Source organism: Sinohyriopsis cumingii, chromosome 3 (assembly GCF_028554795.1).
Source record: "Sinohyriopsis cumingii isolate HCF-2022 chromosome 3, ASM2855479v2, whole genome shotgun sequence".
NCBI lineage: Eukaryota > Metazoa > Mollusca > Bivalvia > Unionida > Unionidae > Sinohyriopsis > Sinohyriopsis cumingii.
The window spans coordinates 102,352,629-102,372,274 of NC_142963.1; the positions used below are offsets into that span (position 1 = coordinate 102,352,629).

The 19,646-nt window shown below is 35.6% G+C and overlaps 1 protein-coding gene across 3 annotated transcripts in view; it reads right to left on the reverse strand.

The window, feature by feature from the left end:
- Window positions 1-19,646, reverse strand: part of LOC149803416 (uncharacterized) — a 51,467-nt gene that overhangs the window by 27,261 nt on the left and 4,560 nt on the right. For all 3 annotated transcript variants that reach the window (XM_089953118.1, XM_089953117.1, XM_089953119.1), the window contains exons 2-4: window positions 16,198-16,506; window positions 3,730-4,041; window positions 1,609-2,127 (exon numbers count right to left, since the gene is read on the reverse strand). In XM_089953118.1, the coding sequence (XP_089809244.1) occupies window positions 1,609-2,127; window positions 3,730-4,041; window positions 16,198-16,506 (1,140 nt within the window). The remainder of the gene's footprint in view (window positions 1-1,608; window positions 2,128-3,729; window positions 4,042-16,197; window positions 16,507-19,646) is intronic.

A 19,646-nucleotide genomic window follows, 5' to 3' on the forward strand; every position in this document is an offset into this window, starting at 1 on the left:
TACATCGAGTTCTCTGGCTGTGAACGTTCACCACAACCTCACAACCATGGTACTGAGAGAGTATATTTTCTTTGTTTTGTCAGGAAGCTGACTGCTCTACAGGAGCATGCTTCAGCTGCTTTTGTGACTTGGAGTTTTAGAATTCTGATTCGTTTCGTGTAACCCGTATGGTGACGTTGGTTGGGAGGATGGTATTAGTTTACTCGCAGTGAGGAATCAAGACGTTGGTACTAACTAGTCTGCAGAGAATAAGCAGGCTCAGGAAGGATCCTTTGGTAGACCGAGAGGGGCAAGCCATGCATGATGGCTCCCTGACCATACTACGAAAACCGTGGAACCGTAATCGCGTTTATTTGTTGAAGTTTAATATTTTGATTTGTTTCATGGAGGGGCCATATAATTTCCTTATATCAGGTTTTGAACTCAGTGCGGGTTATTCCGTCAAATCCATTGTTTAATATTACGCGCACAAGTATGGCCTCAGATTCAGTCAAAGTTCAATTACGTTAAAAATAAACATCGCATTCATGACATTGCTTTTAGTATCTTCGCGTAATCCAATCCCAACACGTCTGCATCCTGCTACACTCAATGGATTAGTGATTTCTGACAATTAATATTATAGGTACTGCTACACGAGTCAGCATTCCCAACGCTTCCTTGTTTCCTGAAGGCAGGAATAATTCTGTGTCTCTGTATACTCATGTATTAGCATGCTTCTGCATAGTGTCGGTGCGTTAATTCGAGCGTGAAATTGCATGGTCTACTACGATATTTGTTATGAGCAATCATGATTCTGATGTGCGCAGGTTTAGTTTGATTTTCTCGCTAGAAATCCTGATGAATGAAATACGGGTATTTTTGCACTTTCCTAATATTAATGGAATCATGGTCACGTTATATGAATGGCTTGTGTAATGGTTCACTTGTGAAAGTTATATATTTATTCCTTAAAACCTACCGATAATGTCTCTTTTGATATTGGGTTCATTAATCATTATGTTTTGTCAGCTTTTAATCTGGGTATTTATAATGTTGAGTATGATTTTTTTATGTTTGCTAGATGAAAGTACTTCAGCTGCAGTTTAGGTATTTAAGTAATCGTAATATTATTGTTCTAGTCAATATCATACTTTCATTCAAGCTAGTCAGACTTATAAGCCTGTATAAGTTTTTTTTTGTATGTACATGTAACGAGCCGAAGCTTAAAGTCAATCAAGCATTAAGGTATCTGATTGCATAACCATTAAAAGTCTAAAACATAGTTGATTATCGATTTCTTATTTTGTTATGTGAGCTAAGCAGTCTTCGTGGCAATTCCTATTAACATCTTATGCTCATCTATATCATGTTCGTTAGCTTTTTTCTTTCTGACAATACATATTAAAAGTATTGCCAAGCGCATCAGCGTCCTGACTTTTATTTCTTTTCCCCTGTAGATCTGGGAACATAATATCAATCTTTATGTAACATTTTCTTCGACAGTTTAGGTAATCTTGTATAAACGTCGACTAGCAAACATTCGACCTGTCGACATGCTAACAAATTAATTTAAATTGAGAATGATATTCTTTCTCTAAACCATTCGACCCCCTAATAATACCATACCTGTTATGCAATCATTTTGGGAAGTGGATCCTGTTCCAATTGTTGTTTTACCAGTTGCACATGTATAGCACGATAGCTGACCTTGAGAGGGCTGATACTGTCCGATTAGACATGGTGTGCAAGAAGACCGACCCGGAAAGGATTGATAACTTCCAGCTTCACAGGGCATGCACTTTGTTGCTTGTGTTGTGTCACTATAACTTCCAGCCGGACATGTATTGCAATAATTCTGTCCTGTTGCATTTTGAAATGTCCCAGCTGAGCACGGAAAACAGTATGTACTACTCCTTTGATACTGATACGTCCCAGCAGCACAAGCAATACATGATGATGCACCTCTTGAAGCTTGATATGATCCTTCAGGGCATGGGGAACATAAGAATTGGCCACTTTGATTTTGAAATGTACCAGGTTGACAAGACAAACAAGAACTTTGACCTCTGCTTGGTTGGTAGCTTCCTGCTCCACAGTCCTGACAAGCATCACCTTCAGCTGCAAAGAATTTGCCAGGATCACAGTCTGAAATATTGTTAAAATATTGTTGGAAACATATTTGAATAGAAAATCGAATCTTTTAAAACTCATCATTGCGATTATAGGCAATACAAGGAAAGTTAGAATTGTGAGATATGATAATAAATTAGCTAACTAGTAAAGAAGTATATTAAGTTATGAATATGATAAAAAATGTCAAACTTATTATTATAGCTACGTTGTTAGAAAAATCATTAGTAATGAATGAAGATGCTACATTTTGTGTCGTTTTTGCTTTGCAACTTGATTGTTTATAAACTGCTAATCCTGGTGTTACTTGAATACTGGTTAAAACAACAGCTGCATGAACAAACTGGTGTAATATAAAACAATTACTGACTTTTGATTTAGGTTAAGTGAGACATTCATCAATCCCAGAAGAATGATATTCACCTCAGCCTACACCGAAGTGAATTTATCTTTCCTTGCGTTCCGAGATGCTTGTATACACATCAATAGAAAGTAAAAGAATATAATATCAATGATGTGTTATATCCATTAGTTCCTATGTATGAATTTATCGTTCTGTTCGCCTTGCAACCATTCTCAGTCTGTTGATGTAATGGCAGTTTAACCCTAAGAACAACACAGTGAGATAATGCATTCAAAATTTTGTTCTAGACACTTTTGGTACTAAATGAATATTGCTGTCACCCTAGTTGTGCGTTTCACAGTCACAATCATATTTAATCTATTATTGTAATTAACAATCATGATGTGGAAATTAGGGCACAGCTTGAAGAAAGTAATTTGACAGTCATTACCTGACACTTGCAAAGATAAATTGAATGCATACTCGAATAAGTCGAATAATTCTTGGCTTACTGAATGATATAGATCTAAAAGAATACAATTGAGAAACGAAATAGTTTATAGCTATGTTAATATGAAATACATTACCTTCCCTACAATTCCTATTTTCAAACTGGGTCATGACAAACTAACCACGTATGGTACGTATGATAAACCATGTGCATGTTAACCTAAGAAATGTAGTCGCCTATATATGATTTAATTTTAAATTTGGAGTAAATATCCCGATTATCTGGAAAAGTGTTACTGTGATTTAAAGACAGAAAAAGGGATGCGGGTGGTTTTCATTATGATAATTGTAAGGTACTCTTCTAAAAAGTACTTTAGGTTTAGAGTATATGTTCTAAAAAAAATAAGGTATTATTCCTAGTTCTTTCCAGTGGCTCTATAATCAAATGGCAATTGCGGTATGTATCTTATTCAGGTACTGGCTGCTATAAATATCAATACAATTTCTGAGTAAAATATTAATCAAATTGAAGGAAAACTATTTATTATTCCTAGTGTTCCAGAACTAATATTAGCGCAAATCTGGAAAGTTCAACTAAATTGTGATTATACAAGTAATGTCTGAGATAAGACAAATTCATATGTGTACATTGTGCAATAAATCCAGGCCGACTCATTATTGCCTTGAAGAAACAAACGTGATGTTTATTAATCTTTCTGTATAATAACTGACTAAAGTCGATCCGTTTACATATAGTTTTCACCCCATGAAATTGAAGTAGTGAACTAGGACAACTTATCTTGGTAACAATGTTGATCTCTTACCCATAACACATTGGCTGTTTGAGGTGGACCCGACTCTTGCTGTGGTTCTACCATATTCACATGAATAGCAGAACGACTGACCCTCAGAGGGTTGAAATTTTCCAATTTCACATGACGTGCATGAAGTCTGTTTCATATACGGCTGATATGTTCCAGCTTCACATTGTGTACATGATGTTGCTCCTGATGAGGGGCTGTACGTTCCAGGGTAACAGTCAGCACAAGAAGTATGCCCAGCATAAGTCTTGTACGTCCCTGGTTCGCACGGATAACACGAAAGTGGCCACCGAAAGTAACGTCCAGGAGTACAAACTTTTAAAAATAGAAATTAGTATTGATTAACATAAACGTTAACGAAAAACGTTCACATAGTTCATTGAAATGATAACATGAATTAGCTATTTGATTTGTATCTCAAATATTTCGTATTGACGAATTGTTTTCTCAGTGCTATGATTACAAAAATCGATCCACAAAAGCAGCGAGTCCGCACCAACATTTTTCAAATCAGATTGGATAGCCTATTTATTATATACTTTAATACAAATACAAACCTTTAGTAAATCTTAACTAAAACATACTGCAATAACCTAAATGATCATTTTCGTTTATAAACAAATTAATTGTACCGTCAGTATCAGCATTGCATTGTAGAATTGCATAAACACATTATATTGCCTCCCAAAATGTAAATGTTGGAAAAATAAAAGAAATGTATTATGTTACGACTTAGGTTCCTAAACTATGTTACAGAAAGAATGAAACCAAGCAACAAGTTTAGTAAAATCAACAAACACGTTATTTCTCTTAGTTACAAAGTGAAAGTTTAGGAAAAGCAGTATTGCGAATTAAATCCAAAATAATCCTACATATTCTATCACAAGTCCGAAAATATATAATGTCTCAATGAATTCCAATAGTCTTGAATATCCTGATATAAAATAAGTCTTGAATGTCCTGATATACCACAATGGTGAAATCCAGAATTTCTTTTAATGAGTTCATACTAATCCCAAAGTAGTATGTTAGTCCAAATTTAATTAAATAATACCTCTCAAATTATATATGCACACAACAGGAAAAGATTCCACTGACTAAAGCTAATATAGGAATCAATAATGTGTTAATCAAACCACTATTTATAGATAATTCACTTGATATATGACGTAACAGAACAGTCTGGAATTCTAACGGAACGTCGCATAAGCATGGTTTGGTCTGAAATTATAAGCAAACATATTATTTTCTACTTACAGTCTTAGCATAATTGTGGTAGCCAAAATTCCACCCACAACCCTCAATAACAGAGAAAAGTTAACCACACAAAACATATATACATAACAATTGTTTTCATGTTCCGCACAAGCTTCAATTTGGCTTTATTTGCATGAACTTTAATGTATCTATTCAATTGATTTGCAGGAATCGGAATGATGCACATATGCAACAGAAATTTATTTGATGAATTTATTGATTGATACAAGGCTTGTTAATTTACTGTGTCCACACTCAGAGCGGGATAGACTACGTTTATTGTTACAGATTTCTGAAAGGACTGACTATTTATTAACAATAAAAGTTTGCTTGTGGTAATTTGGATTTTGTTAAGAACAATTTTGCAGGAATTGTTTGGGTCTCGTGTTCTTTTCAGCTGATTTGTATTCAACCGTGTCTACATATAGGTAATTCCATTACTACTTGTGACGTCTCACGCATAAATATGAAACTCGTAAAACTGAGTAACATTTATATATCACATTTGTTTGAATATAATAGTAACACTGATAAAAACAATTGTATCTAAATATTTCATAAATAGCTAGGATTACGACTCTATGGTCTCACACGAAGTAACAAAAATACGCAAAACCAAAAACTGTTGTAAAACTTAATAAGCAATTTAATTATCAAAGTTATAAACGAAAATGTGAGAGGACTTTACATTATTAAAAAGTGTATCCAAAATAATCTTGACAAAGTTCTACGAAAGCCCAAATGAATGAAGAGTTCTTTGTAAATTTCAAAACCGGAAACGTTGTCAAGACGTCATTGTCTAGACCTCCTTTGAATAATTCACAACTGTCCTAGGATAATGTTACAGACCAAATAATGAACACTTTCTATTTCCACTGAACAGTCAAAAAAATGCTTTCCCTCTCGAATAATATCTAAGTACAACATAAAGCACGTCTGCAGACCTAAAACACGAACACACGAAACGAAAATCATTGCAAAATAGGAATGAATCTGATCGACCAGTTCTCTCCATATATGAACCTTCTATTACGAGTACATTTCACAACATACCAGCCCATGACAGATCGTACAACTCAATTGGTCTAGAAACCGCCTATTCACGTGACCTAGCCCAACCAATCGGAATTACTAAATTCTGCTAGAACCATCCAAACCCCATCAGCCAAAGAGAAATTGACCTAAATTATTCAAAACTTTTAATATGTATCGCTGAGCCTAATCTCTTTCTCTGATTAAAGTAACTAGGTTATAATCTATTTAGGCTGTAATAACGTTACATATTGCCATGATTTATACAACAACTAATGCGTCATGGTGTCTCGCATTTACCCCCTTGCCTATTTCAAACCATAAATATCTTCTTAAATTGAAGAATTTATTAAAACTATCACCATCTACTCTGTTATATCAGGTAAAGATAATTTTTCATAAGTACCAATCATTTTAAGGAAAACTTTCCTCACATAAGAGCTCATTTTAGGCCGTACTCCTAACACTGGGTTGACTCCTATGTATAAGATAACACTTATGTTAAAACGCTGTAGAATGCCACCTAGAGAAAAACTCATGCTTTGATACTAGCCTCACGGTCAATTTAAACTGAGTTTTCTACCATATCATAGATGTCTTTAGTTAAGACTGGGAAGACGTTGCCAATTAAGTAAGCGGAAAAACTCAGGAAATCTTTTCAGATCGGTTTCGGGGCTGAAATTGTTACAAGGTATGTTACGATGACGTCAAAATGTAGAGCCTCTAAGCCGCCATTCATATTCTGGTTCTTTGATCCTTATGTTTTGATATTGTATTTCAAGCTGCTAAATAAATGTACAGTAGTGTCCGGTCAACGTGGTCGTGTTCTAATGCAGCAAAATGATGTACTATGGTATAGATAGCTAAGGAAATCTAACTTGATATGCAAATAACGTAAACCATGAACCACACGGCCATGCGCTCATCTTCCTTAAAAAGGTATGGAGCAAAACTGATAGTAAGGATTCGAGGTGCACAGGAACTCACTTTCTAAACAAACAGAATATAATCATCAATTCACTGGAACTGTGTTCAGAAATGCAAGGTATATCGAGTACATTATTATAAACTGATTCATATATACCAAACAGAAAAGAAAGCAGCTATCCCTTAATTGTTGTAGTGTCAACGTGGTACTTTTGTCGTTTTGTCCCTTTTATGGCCATTCCACCTGTTCTCGCCTCTATCTCCATGACAATTTAGTCCACAAGCGAACGTTGCATGTTGATTACTTTTAATGTTTGTCTACAAATAGTGCAAGTACACACGTAATTTGAGTGAGTCAGGCATGGGAGGCGGGTGGTACAGTCTCGTCTTGAACGAAGTGCCCCAATTAGTTTCCAAACAGGGCTAGACCCGAACCTTTGACATTACTATGCAATTATGGTAGAAACAAAACGGCGAAGCAAAAACGATAGAGGAAATTTATCAGCGCTCCAGGAAAATTAATCTCATTGAATTTCAGCGCACAAGGTGTGGTCGTATTCGAATTGGGATATTGCTCACTGACGATTACTTTGAGTTCCGCGATGGGTCATTTGAGTTTATTTAGGGCCGATGAGGGATTGTAATTTAACTTATTTGTATTTGCAGAGGCGTTGGATGATGCCAACGATCATAATGAGCTATTTTGTCTGAGAAAGACTCATCAGAAATTTCGAGTTACCATAACGATGCGTAGTTGGACTTGGTAAGGCTTGCTATCCACTTAGCCTTCAAATTTCGGAAACGTAGTGGCGAGTTAGAAAATCGATTGCCAAGTTTCTCATCCACACACACGTCACGTCAAGACGTTCCACAAATATTGACAATTATGATTCCTGGAGTCGTACTAGTGTGACAAAGCTGCGGTTACGCTGAGGTTAAAGCAGACCAGTACCCATTGGGCTCCGGTTGAGCATATACTGAATGTATTTAGGGATAAAACTATTGAGATTGAAGAAAGCGAAGCGTGATGGAGAGCTTTTCTGAGAAGGTGGTGCCCACCAGCGATGAAACCTCAACTTGAATTACCAAGCCAACATACGCATAACAAAGTCATAGGTCGCAAACACCTGTAACACAAGAAGAAGAAGAAGAAGAAGAAGAAGAAGAAGAAGAAGAAGAAGAAGAAGAAGAAGAAGCAGAAGAAGAAGAAGAAGAAGAAGAAGAAGAAGAAGAAGAAGCAGAAGAAGAAGAAGAAGAAGAAGAAGAAGAAGAAGAGAAGAAGAAGAGTAAATGTCAGAAATGTATGAGCTGGTAGTACAACAATTTAAACCCGTATTTAGCTCAAAGGGAGAAGACTGAGAGTGGCATAGACAACAACCTGCTGCATCTGTGCCTCCATCAGCAAAACCCTCAAAAGGGAGACGGTCTGTGACTGCTTGGGAGTCACGCACACTTGAAGTCGCACTTGAATCGCTCCGAGAATATTATAGTAATCTATCCCAACCATTTTTGGTAGTCCGCCCACTAATAATTTATTTGTGTTTTCAGCAGACACTGGTGAGAACTGTCATACTATTGAACTTCCTTTGGTGAGTACGACATATAATCGATCAATGCAGACATTTTTACGTATGGGATATTATATCGCTCCTGAAATTGTCAGAATTACTTCAACGACCCAAGTCAATTTAATTTGTGATGCCATCAGTGGTAACTACGAGAGCAGTTATGAAACAACAGGTGTAGTCATTCAAAGATACATTTTGTATGGATTTCACCAGCCGTAGATTTGATATCAATGACACATGTAGCACCTGTTTATCTAACATGCCATAATAACCGCCTGACACATATTTGTTTCTCCCTGGTAGCTCAAGTCGGGCACGTAAATGATATTCGAGGCGAAATGTTAACGGTACAGCTTTACATTTTGAAAACGACCTGACATTTAATAATAGTAACAATGACAGCCGTGCGTGAACGTGTAAAACCCGTTAAATCAAGAACACCCGTGTACATTACATGACATATGACCGAATTCGCCTCTGCGACGTTTTTGTGGATTAATTTCCGGCGTTCCAAAAACACTCATAGCTTTATCATCACGGGCTGACTTTATCGCTTTATAAGTGCAAGGGAAGTCGTTGATAGTATTCAGTGGATCGATCAAAACAAATGGAATCACAGGTATTTGCATCAATAAGATACACATCAAAGGCGATTAGTAATGAAAAATATTCAAGGGCGGTTCCAATTGCGTAACAACCAACAGAATCAAGGACTCATGCAGCTAGTAAAATTGTTAAGGAGGCCGCTCAACAGCGAATGTCTGATTCAGTAATTGCAAATCTGGCCATGATGAGTGGATTTGCACGGGAAGTGGTATTAATGAAAATAAATAATGTATAGTACCCGTCTAATGGCCCAATTCAAAGATATTTCTGATCCAGTATTTGACAAGGGAGCGTCTGTGTCAGTGGATGGAATCAAGAGAGATTTTTAGTATTACTCATATCCAGCCAAGAATCCCAAATAAGTTAAAAATAAAATTTAAAGCGTAAGTCATATCTAGGTTTTTCCTTCCATGCGAGGCATTCTTGGAAGTTGGAGGAAAACTGGTACGCGAGAAAAATGACATTTACGATGCAAATACCATGGTGAGATTAGTCATAAAAATTATCATGGCGTTGTTTAACATTGCACTATCATTCATCGATGGAAAGAAAATCGAATCTATTCTGGACAATGTTGATGTAGCCACGACGATTCTAGGACTCGTTAGATACAGCGCTGATTATGCTAGAACATATGGTACAAGAATGTTGTCAAGGATGCAACTGATCGTGCTGATCATAGATAGAATATAATTACATTGCGTCAAAATAATGCTGACAACACTGACGCAGATGTAGAAAATCTATAGATTCCTAATCCCAATTTCAATTTTGAATTTGTGCAGATCCATCACAACGCATTGGTGCTTCACTGAGATTTTCGGACAATATTCCCCTCAGTCACAAATTTGGGTTTTGCAGAGATGTTCACATGGTTATATTTGGAGCTAAGCACCACACACTTTGTTTCGTAAAAGCAACTATAACGATGCAATCTGGCGTGATGAAGTGGTACTGCTGCCAAAGTTGTTATAGAAACATTAACATCGTGGATGCCTGTGTTGTTCCCATCACTGAGTACAGAATCACCGTTGTTATCGTTTATGCAGTCTTTGTCGCACATATCACGAACGCACACACGCCAGCTTCTATTTCGTGACAGTTTCCGCTGTAATAAAAGTACTTAGCATGGTATTTCTGCCCCAAAACTTGTGTTTTTAGCATTTCAACTTACTAAGCGAGATAACGACCAGACACATAAAAAAAATTATTTTTGACTTAGGTCTCTTTTTGGTTAAACAGTCGCCAAGAACCTTCTGAAGATATTCTTTCTTGACTATGCAGAAGCCACTCCTCACATTGCACGTGCATATCACAATATGTGGTCATACATGGACCGGCATCAAAATGTTGACACGGGTCTGCAAATTTCCCAACAAGATTTTCGTACGTTGCACCGGATTTATTAATTTTCACTGGAATATTTGGAATGGTTCAAACAGTTTGCCGTTAACATATACTTTCATGCACGAGTAAGTAATACTGGTGGTAGTTTTCAGTGCTATGCTGTGATACTTTCTGACAGGATGCTGTTGTTGGCTGATGCTGGTGGCCGAATGAGGGTGATCGATGCACCTGTGAAAACTTCGTAGAATTCATGATTGAATGTGTTAGGTAGTTTAATAATAATGTCCTACCATGAATTGAAGTTTGGGCTTACTGAAAGTCAGCTTACGAAAATAATAAAACCAAACAAAAATAATTGTGGGGTCACACTGAAACTTTTTCTGGCAAAAGTAATTGGAACTGTCCCCGTGTGGTTCTCCCAAATACAGCTCTCTTAGCTTTATGCAGCCAAATGTAAAAGGACCTCAGTGAGACAAATGCTAAAGACCTGTGGAATATTTTCATACCTTGCAGCAATTCTATCATTATTGGCAGCAGTAACTCCAGAGGTTGCGAAAGATGCAGCTTGTAGGGCTGTTGGACCGGCATCAGGTATGGTTTTGATAAAGTCAGTCGATTGACTCATAGCGCCTCGCAGATGCATAATAAAGGACGAGGCCTTCGATTGTCAGGCAAGAATCGCCGAATACCGTCAGGCAGAGGTCTTAGATGACCCTGTCGCAGAAGATCGCGCCGTTGACCCTTCCGTTGACTAATGTTGATTTACTCGCGATGACTAAATCGATCAAACATTTACTTGATGTTTTTCTGCGAAATGAACTTGCAGCGCTGATGTCACGGACACATGAAACTGGCATCGTCAATCTGGACTCATCAACAGGCATTGATACTTACTGGTCGCATACGTCGTAACGTTTCAACATAGTTTGTATTTTGACTATAAACTTGCACCTCCAGTTGAAGTTGTTAATTAGCAAGGTCTGCCTGTCGTGTAATTTAAATACGCGATTGTATTATTAACAGAAGAACTATGAAGGACCCTCAGTTTTACAGACGTGATACATAATCTAAGAGGAACAGCAACTGCGAAATGAAATTACCAAGAGAACCGTACTGATCGTAACAGACAAACACGCGTGTTTGGTTGTAGATACTATTTGCGGGTTTACTGCAGCAGCAACTGTTGACTTGGTGTAAGTGGAAACAAATAAACCATTGTATATGCACCAATCGATATTCTTGTCGGAGCTATATCGAGAGTAACCGTCATCTCTGGTCGTGCGATCAATTTAATTTCGATGCGACTGCATTCACAAATACGCACCTGTTCTGAATTGCTTGCGGCCACGAAAACAGTTTCAATACGACCAGTAAATTGTAATAATTTACAATCTAACAAAAACATAATCAGTGCGGGTAAGTTTGAGACTATGCTGGCAGTAATGGAAAATTACAGACAGTTATGAGCACACATAATAAACAGCGCGGATCAACAGACAGAAAAGTCAAATAATCTTCATGCAGAATTTTATAAAAGAAATGGCCATATGATTAATCGCAAGATTCGTATTTAAAGTAGGCAGTATAAAAATTCGAAATGTTGACTTAGGAAAGATACACCCATTAGGCAAAACTAGCTGAGCATATATTATTTGTCCAACAAGAGTTCTAGATATACTAAATGGGGATAATGTTAGTGAACTTACATCAATCACATGATTCTATATTTAACGTTGTTCTCAGGTATATCTTAATCGATGAGAACGAGCTCATATACTGGTGTGCCGGAACGGATTAAGAAGAGAAAAAAAAACAACAGATTGCATAAACGTGCTAATGAAGATTGAAGTATTATACGATGGAGTGTATTAGTAGCAGTCAGCGCTAAGGAGAGAAACTACGTCTCACCTATCGAAATAAATGAGGCAAAAACATGTTGTCATGATAATCATATCTAAGTGAGGTGGTCCTGATGGTGCATCAGACGACGACTACAAAAGAAAAAGTTACGATAACCCTGGAATTCAAGATTTGTTCTTATCATGGGCACATATAACACATAGACATTGTAAACATGAATATTGCCATAAAATAATGTTTGGATACTTTTCCATTCACTAGAAGAAGAAAACAATTAACATAAAACAAAAGACTATCTTGCAATGTAAATAGCCCGTGTAACAGTTAATGCAAAAAAAGTGAAACTGATTCACAGCTAAGTAGCTTTAATAGAGCAGTGTCTGGCATTAGTGCCAGATAGAATGTATGCACCTTTGGTTTCATGTCACCTGAACTTGATTCAGAACTCAATACATGATCATGCTGGAGACAACGCGTGCCGGAATTACGTATACTAGATATACAAAATGCCCAAGATGGTAATACCACAAAATTAATTGCATGGATTTGTATGGGATACCAATATGTAAGAGAAAAACCAATAGTTAACAACGATGTTTTCAATATTCTTTGACCCTTTGGGTAAAATTGTCAAACTAAGGCTGAAAAATACAGATCTAAAACATTCAAAGAGAAAGATGAAACACATATAAATTAAGAAAATACATACCACACCTGTAAGATACAAATTATGAATGAGTACATTTAGAACGAACGCATTTTCTTGTTGTTGAGTATACTGCGTTTATAACTAAAACGTCTAACCCACATTCGTTATTATAGCAACCCCTCAACCCAATCATACGCATATATCACACTATGTCGGATTGTCTTCAGACCAATTTATCCCTTCAAAGTATTTCAGCGCTCCAGCTGATAACCAATATTCACCTAGTCTTATTTTTATCGAATGCAAACCTTTTTTTCTCAGATGCGCTTAAAATGTGCGGGCTTGCCTCTCTTCATTCTCTCTCGAATCAATTTGTGCGTCACATTGGAGTGTTGTTGTTATTATATTAGTCACTAACGGAATTGGTCAAATGAATCACATCACTACTTTTGGAGCACTCCCGAAAAAGAACAGAATTACAAACGACTTCATTGACGGAATGAAAGTGGTGGTACCTCTTAATTCTAAATTTAATATTTGAACGTCATTTAAGCATAACATCTTGATTATTGCAGATAACGGGTTATATTAATTAGCTTTAAACGAATCATTTCCTTCCTTCCAAGCTTTAGTTATATTGAAAAAATGGTGAAATTTATTAGACTTTAAAAACACAACGAACTGAATTCGAGAAAAGATCCGAAATGGTTTTATAGTGATATCCAAATGTAGGTACTGTGGTTAGTTGATCCGGGTACCATTGAGAGTAACATTGTTTCCTTTTATTCTTTATTTCGGTTTATATTATCTGTAACATGTGAATCAATATCTATTATACTACCTTTTTGTCTCCTATTGAACTTAGCATGGTCGGTGAATCATTATATTTTTGGACTGAGAGTCTAGCTAAGAGTCATTATGAGCACTGAATATTTCCAGAATTGTGCACAAAATAAGGAAGTATTGGCTGGTGGGTTGAATAATTCTTGATATTATAGACCGTGGTACGTTTCTACATGTGCATAACTAATGAAATTGATGGAACATGAAATAAAATAAAACTTAGAAGAGTAATTGTAAGATTCTTAATGAATGATTACAATTTTCAGTCTTAGTAAGGTGCTACTCGAAAAATAATTGTCTTTGGTAACGTTTGTCAGTTTTTAAAGTAGAAATAAACAATTTATTTATGATATAAATATTGTTCCGATATCCATATAACTCGTCAGACTCTGTTTTGAAATGACCCAAAGTTGTTCACCAGTTGATAAATTTAAATCATTATATCACATATTCTCTTTCGACAACAGTTGATCCGTCGCCTTGCTAAGAAAAATATTCCAATTGCAATCAAGATTCTTACTCTAAATTATTTCAATAATAAGAATGGCATGCATGTTATGCAATCATTTTCGAAAGTGGATCCTACGTTCCAGCTGTGGTCTTACCAGATTCACATGGATAGCACAATAGTTGACAGTCAGAGGGCTGGTATTCTCCAATTGCACATGGTGTGCACGAAGACTGTTTAGATAGGATTACTACGTTGCAGTTTTACAGGGTATGCAGGCTGTTGCTTCAGTTGGTTTGCTACATCAATCCCAGCAACACAAACGATGATGTTGCTCCCGTTGAGGGTTGGTATATTCATTCATGGCACTTTTAACAGAATTAATGGCCAGTTTGATTTTGAAACGCACAAGGTTCACAAAACAATCAATACATCTGACCACTTCTTGATTGGTACAATCCTGTTGGACAATCTGACGACTAAAACTTCCTGCTGAGAAGTATGGGCCAGGCTCACAGTCTGAATGAATCTAAAGTCTACTTTTGTTGTAAATTTGCTATACGATTTTATTTGGTATATACTACTAGCTTGGTTTGTGTTTGAATCCTAGTTAAAAGAACTACAATAAATAAACAGTCATAATAATTATGAACATTTGATTTCTGTCGATCCAATCATTTATCAACTCAGAAGAACGGTCTTCACTTTGGCCTAAATTCTTGCAACAAATTCTAATAAAAGTAAAATTGTTCATAATATCCACTATATTTTGTATTCCTTGTTTACTGTGTATGCATTTCTAGCTCTATTCCCTGTCGAACAATATGTTGGGAGTTTCACATTAGGGTTACACAATGCACTAAGAATTTTTTCACAACAGTTATTTTACTGACCTATTATGTATTACCTTAACCCTCGGTGTGCGATTCACAGTCACGATATTTTGTTTAATCTATTGTAGCATTTAACAATCATGCTGAACAAAATAGGAAACGATGTGATAAAAATAAGTTGACGTTCGGTGCCACAAACATGCAGTTAAACGTTGAATGCATACATGAATTATTTACATGCTACTTGACACACTGAATAAAATATATACTATTTAATTCTAAACAACACAATTAGAAAACAAAACAGCTATATAAGCTGTGTTGAAAGTCTATTTATTACCTTTCCAACTGTGCCCAACTGTGCCCATTTTCAGTCTGGAGTCATGAAAAATTAACCATATAATATATGGCTGGCCTCGGGCAGAAGAACAGTATCAGCTAGGATATGATACGATTTTAAATTTGTAGTTAAAGGGATTAATACCATTTAAAAACAGAAAAAGGCTGGGTATGACTTTCCTCACGATACTAATAAATTAGACTGGTCCGGGATAGTGCTTGACAATAACACTTTCTTTAAACGGTTTCTTTTACAATGTGTTTTGATTTATAATGTCGCCAGCGCAATATGCCAGCAAATAATTTCTGTCTGGAGGCACAAACCTTTCTTGTTCTTAATATCATAAAGTCGTATCCCCACAATGAAACTTAATACCGATGTTTTATGGTATATGTTCAGAAACGGTATGGTATTATCCAGTGGCGGTCATATATACTGAATGGCGGATACAATTTTGTATATTAACCTGGTTCTGGCAGAAAAATATCCTTTAAATGCTTGAGGAAAATGTTACTCAGACTTGAAGCACAAATCTGGAGAGTTAAGCTAATTGATAAACATGCTAGTAAAGTCTGAGATAGAAACATTTCATTGGTGAATATTATCCGATTCATAATCACCTTGAAAATAATAAAATTGGTGGTTATTAACTTTTCCTACAATATAGGACAAGAGTCGACCAGTTTTACTTATTTCGCCTCCTGAAGCATTAGGTCTAACACTAAAAACGAGTTATCTTCATTAGAAACATGACCTCTTACCACATTCATTTTCAGAGGTGGACCCGATGTCAATTGTGGTTTTACCATATTGACATCGATAGCACTCCCATTGACCCTTATTGGGCTGATATTTTCCAATTTCACATGACTGGCACGAAGTCTGACCCATATACAGCTGATATTTTCCAGCCTCACATTTCGTACATGATATTGCTCCTGATGAGGAGCTGTAAGTTCCATAGTTACAGGAAACGCAATTGGTATCCCCGGCATATGTCTTATACATCCCTGGTTCGCACGGCAAACACTGTTGTTGATCCCATTGATAGTAACTTCCAGGAGGACAGACTATAAAAGATAAAAACAATTATTAATATCAAGAACGTTTACGAAAAAGCCCACATAATTCAATGGTAATATGAAAGGGCTATTTGGTTTTTATTTTAAAATGTTCATATGGACGAATTGTCTTCGCAGTGATATATAATTTTGAAACACAGCCGACAAAGAGAATGAATCCACACGAATATTTATCAGATCCAATAGGATAAGCTATTAATTATACACCTTAACAAATTGAAATTGAAGCTAAAACATATTGCTAAAAAGTAAATGCTCTTTTACGCCCTAACAGAAATAATAGTTCCATAATTACTGGCAATGCAGTGAATACTTGTATACGGGCTAGATATTGGCGTCGAAAATGTACATGGTGGTAAAATAAAACGAATTGCAGCTTAATAATATGCTGTGTCCATATGCAAGACTGGATAGAACTTTCCTATTACAAACTTCGGTAAAGACTGCATAAATATTTAGCTTTTTGGATTTTGTTAGAACAGTTTATAGGACTTAGTTTACAGTCATGTTTCGCGTTCTTGAGATATTGTTTTCAGCTTTATCTCGAGATAACAAATATACCTTACTTTCCGTTGAATATCATATCAGCACTGATAAAAAAGTTATCTAATCTTAACAAGGGCGTTCTTACTCATTCCTATGATATCAACATGTATCTGCTAGCCATGTATTTAGGTCATGGAACTCGACAATATTGAGACATTATGATTAATTACCTATTAGAGTTATGCCAACAAAGTTGCTTAATGACCTCTCCTTTATCTTAAATCTCCTGCAACTGAAGTATTCATTTTTACTCCAGCTAATTATTTCAAATGACACACATAATCTAATATCGAATGGTTTTCTTAGGACAATCAACATATTTTCTTTTATGTCAAGTAAAGATTACTTTTACTAAGTATCAGACATTTTAATAACACAGAAACGTGGTCATTTCCTCGTATAACAGCTGAGTTTAAGCAATATTTCTCACATCAAAATAACATCCTTTGATATAATAATAAGATGGTCACAACAATGTAAATTGGTTGTAAACATGCCTCCTACATAAAAACGACGAATGTTTTGATAACTGCATCAAGTTAAGTTTAGGCTGGATTTTTGACCAACTCACCACGCAATGACTTTAGTGAATAATGGAAAATTGTCAAATACTAAGTGGAAATGTCGGGAATTTTTGACAAATGGAGCACAGGCTGAGAATCGTACGAGGTATAAGGCAATTGCGTCACAATGAAGATTATTTGAGTCACCAAAAGCAATATGGTTATTGATCTAAATTAGTTGTACAGTAGTATCCAACCAACGTGCCCTTGTACAAATATGCAGAGATGACTGATAGAGCATGATTTGTGAGTAATATGAGAATAGGCTTCATGCACATCATATATATATATATATATATATATATATATATATATATATATATATATATATATATATATATATATATATATATATATATATATATATATATATATATATATATGCAGTATATCCATCCGACAAAACGAGTTTATATTTTCCCATGCAAATGCAGTAACCTTTTTTATTATATGCTCATTTTGTTTTTCTAAGGCTTAATTTTATTTTTAAAAGTAACTACAAGAAACAATGCAACTGAATTTATGCTGTATTCCAAACTAAATACACAAGCTCAGAGTCATCAGTACACAACAACAATATTAATGCAAACATAACTCCGCATAGCAAAATTTTAACCTTGTCGCGTGCACGACATCACTTTCGAAAGAAAAGAAATTGTCGTTTTGGTATGCTTAAAACTGAAAATTAGAATCACACTGTGAGTGAATGAGCATTGAAAAAAATTCCATTTGGTGTGGAATGAAATGATTATGGTATTTTGTTATCGATTCTACTAAATTTCGAGATTTATCTGTGTCAATTTTACATGAAGTAACATCTGATTTGTGCAGCGAAGGAGCAGCGTCTTGACTAATTTGCAATCGTGTTTCTGTTCTGTCGTCGAATGTTTGGAATCGTAATGTGGGAAAAATAAGAACTCTTTCAACTGCAATTATCAGAAAGACACTATGGAATATAATGTTCATTTCATTTTGAGTGCAATAACGAGGATGTTATTGTAGCCGGAATGTAGTCGAAATTAAAGTACAAATTCTAAATGTGGAATCAAGCTTCATAACCCATGGCATGCTCGTGCAATTCGGATTTGCAGAACTAAGAAAGTACATTTTGAGGAAATTCAGGATGTAAAACTGTAAGTATATTTCTTGTAATTCTTATTACCAGCTAAAGAAGACACTTTTGTGCCTTGTCCCTTGCAAGCTATTGGTAAGAGACCCAACATTTTCATGACATGTCTATCCTTAGCCTAAATCCGAAACGTTGTATGAAAAAAAATTAGCGCGGAATATTGCAAAGCAGCTGGTAAGTGACAATCTATGAAACAGCTGCTTTAGTTCATTCATTCAGAAGAAAAAAAATTATCACCCAAAACGTAAGATGCCTACTACATGAGTGTACATGATTTGTTTACAAAGTAGTTCCTAATACATTATACTACTATTTGGTACACGTGTCGTACACGTGCGTGTAATATTAAATGTGTTTAATATCGTAAAATATTGCACGATTCTGACAACGTAAAATTAACGGAGACGAAAATGAACACATAGTAATTGTATTTACATAAAATCAAAATAGCAAAATTTATAAGATGTTTCTGCACAAAGGAAAATCAAGTTAGACTATGCATATTACAGTATGGTTAATCCTAAGGCAGTTAGTATCATTAGGAGCAAATGTTTTGGAAGTAACAGTTAAGAATTAAATGCATTTTGAACCACACTTAAAGATCATCAGCAAAGACATTGGAAATTATGTCTCGGCCATCCTCTGTACAGTTGTTAGAGGGAGCTGAGGATATATATTTTTGGTCCAACAAGACTCTTCTTGTTAAAACTTGTACTAGTCATGCTTTATCAGGCATATCTACTGATTGGTACTTCAAAATACGCTGAAAAGGGTTGTAATGGATAATGTTATTAAACTTGTTATCAATATTTTCATGCTAGGTTTGGACAGAAAATTAGCAAGAACAAACTGGACGTTTCATAGAATTGAACATTTAATATTGTACATAT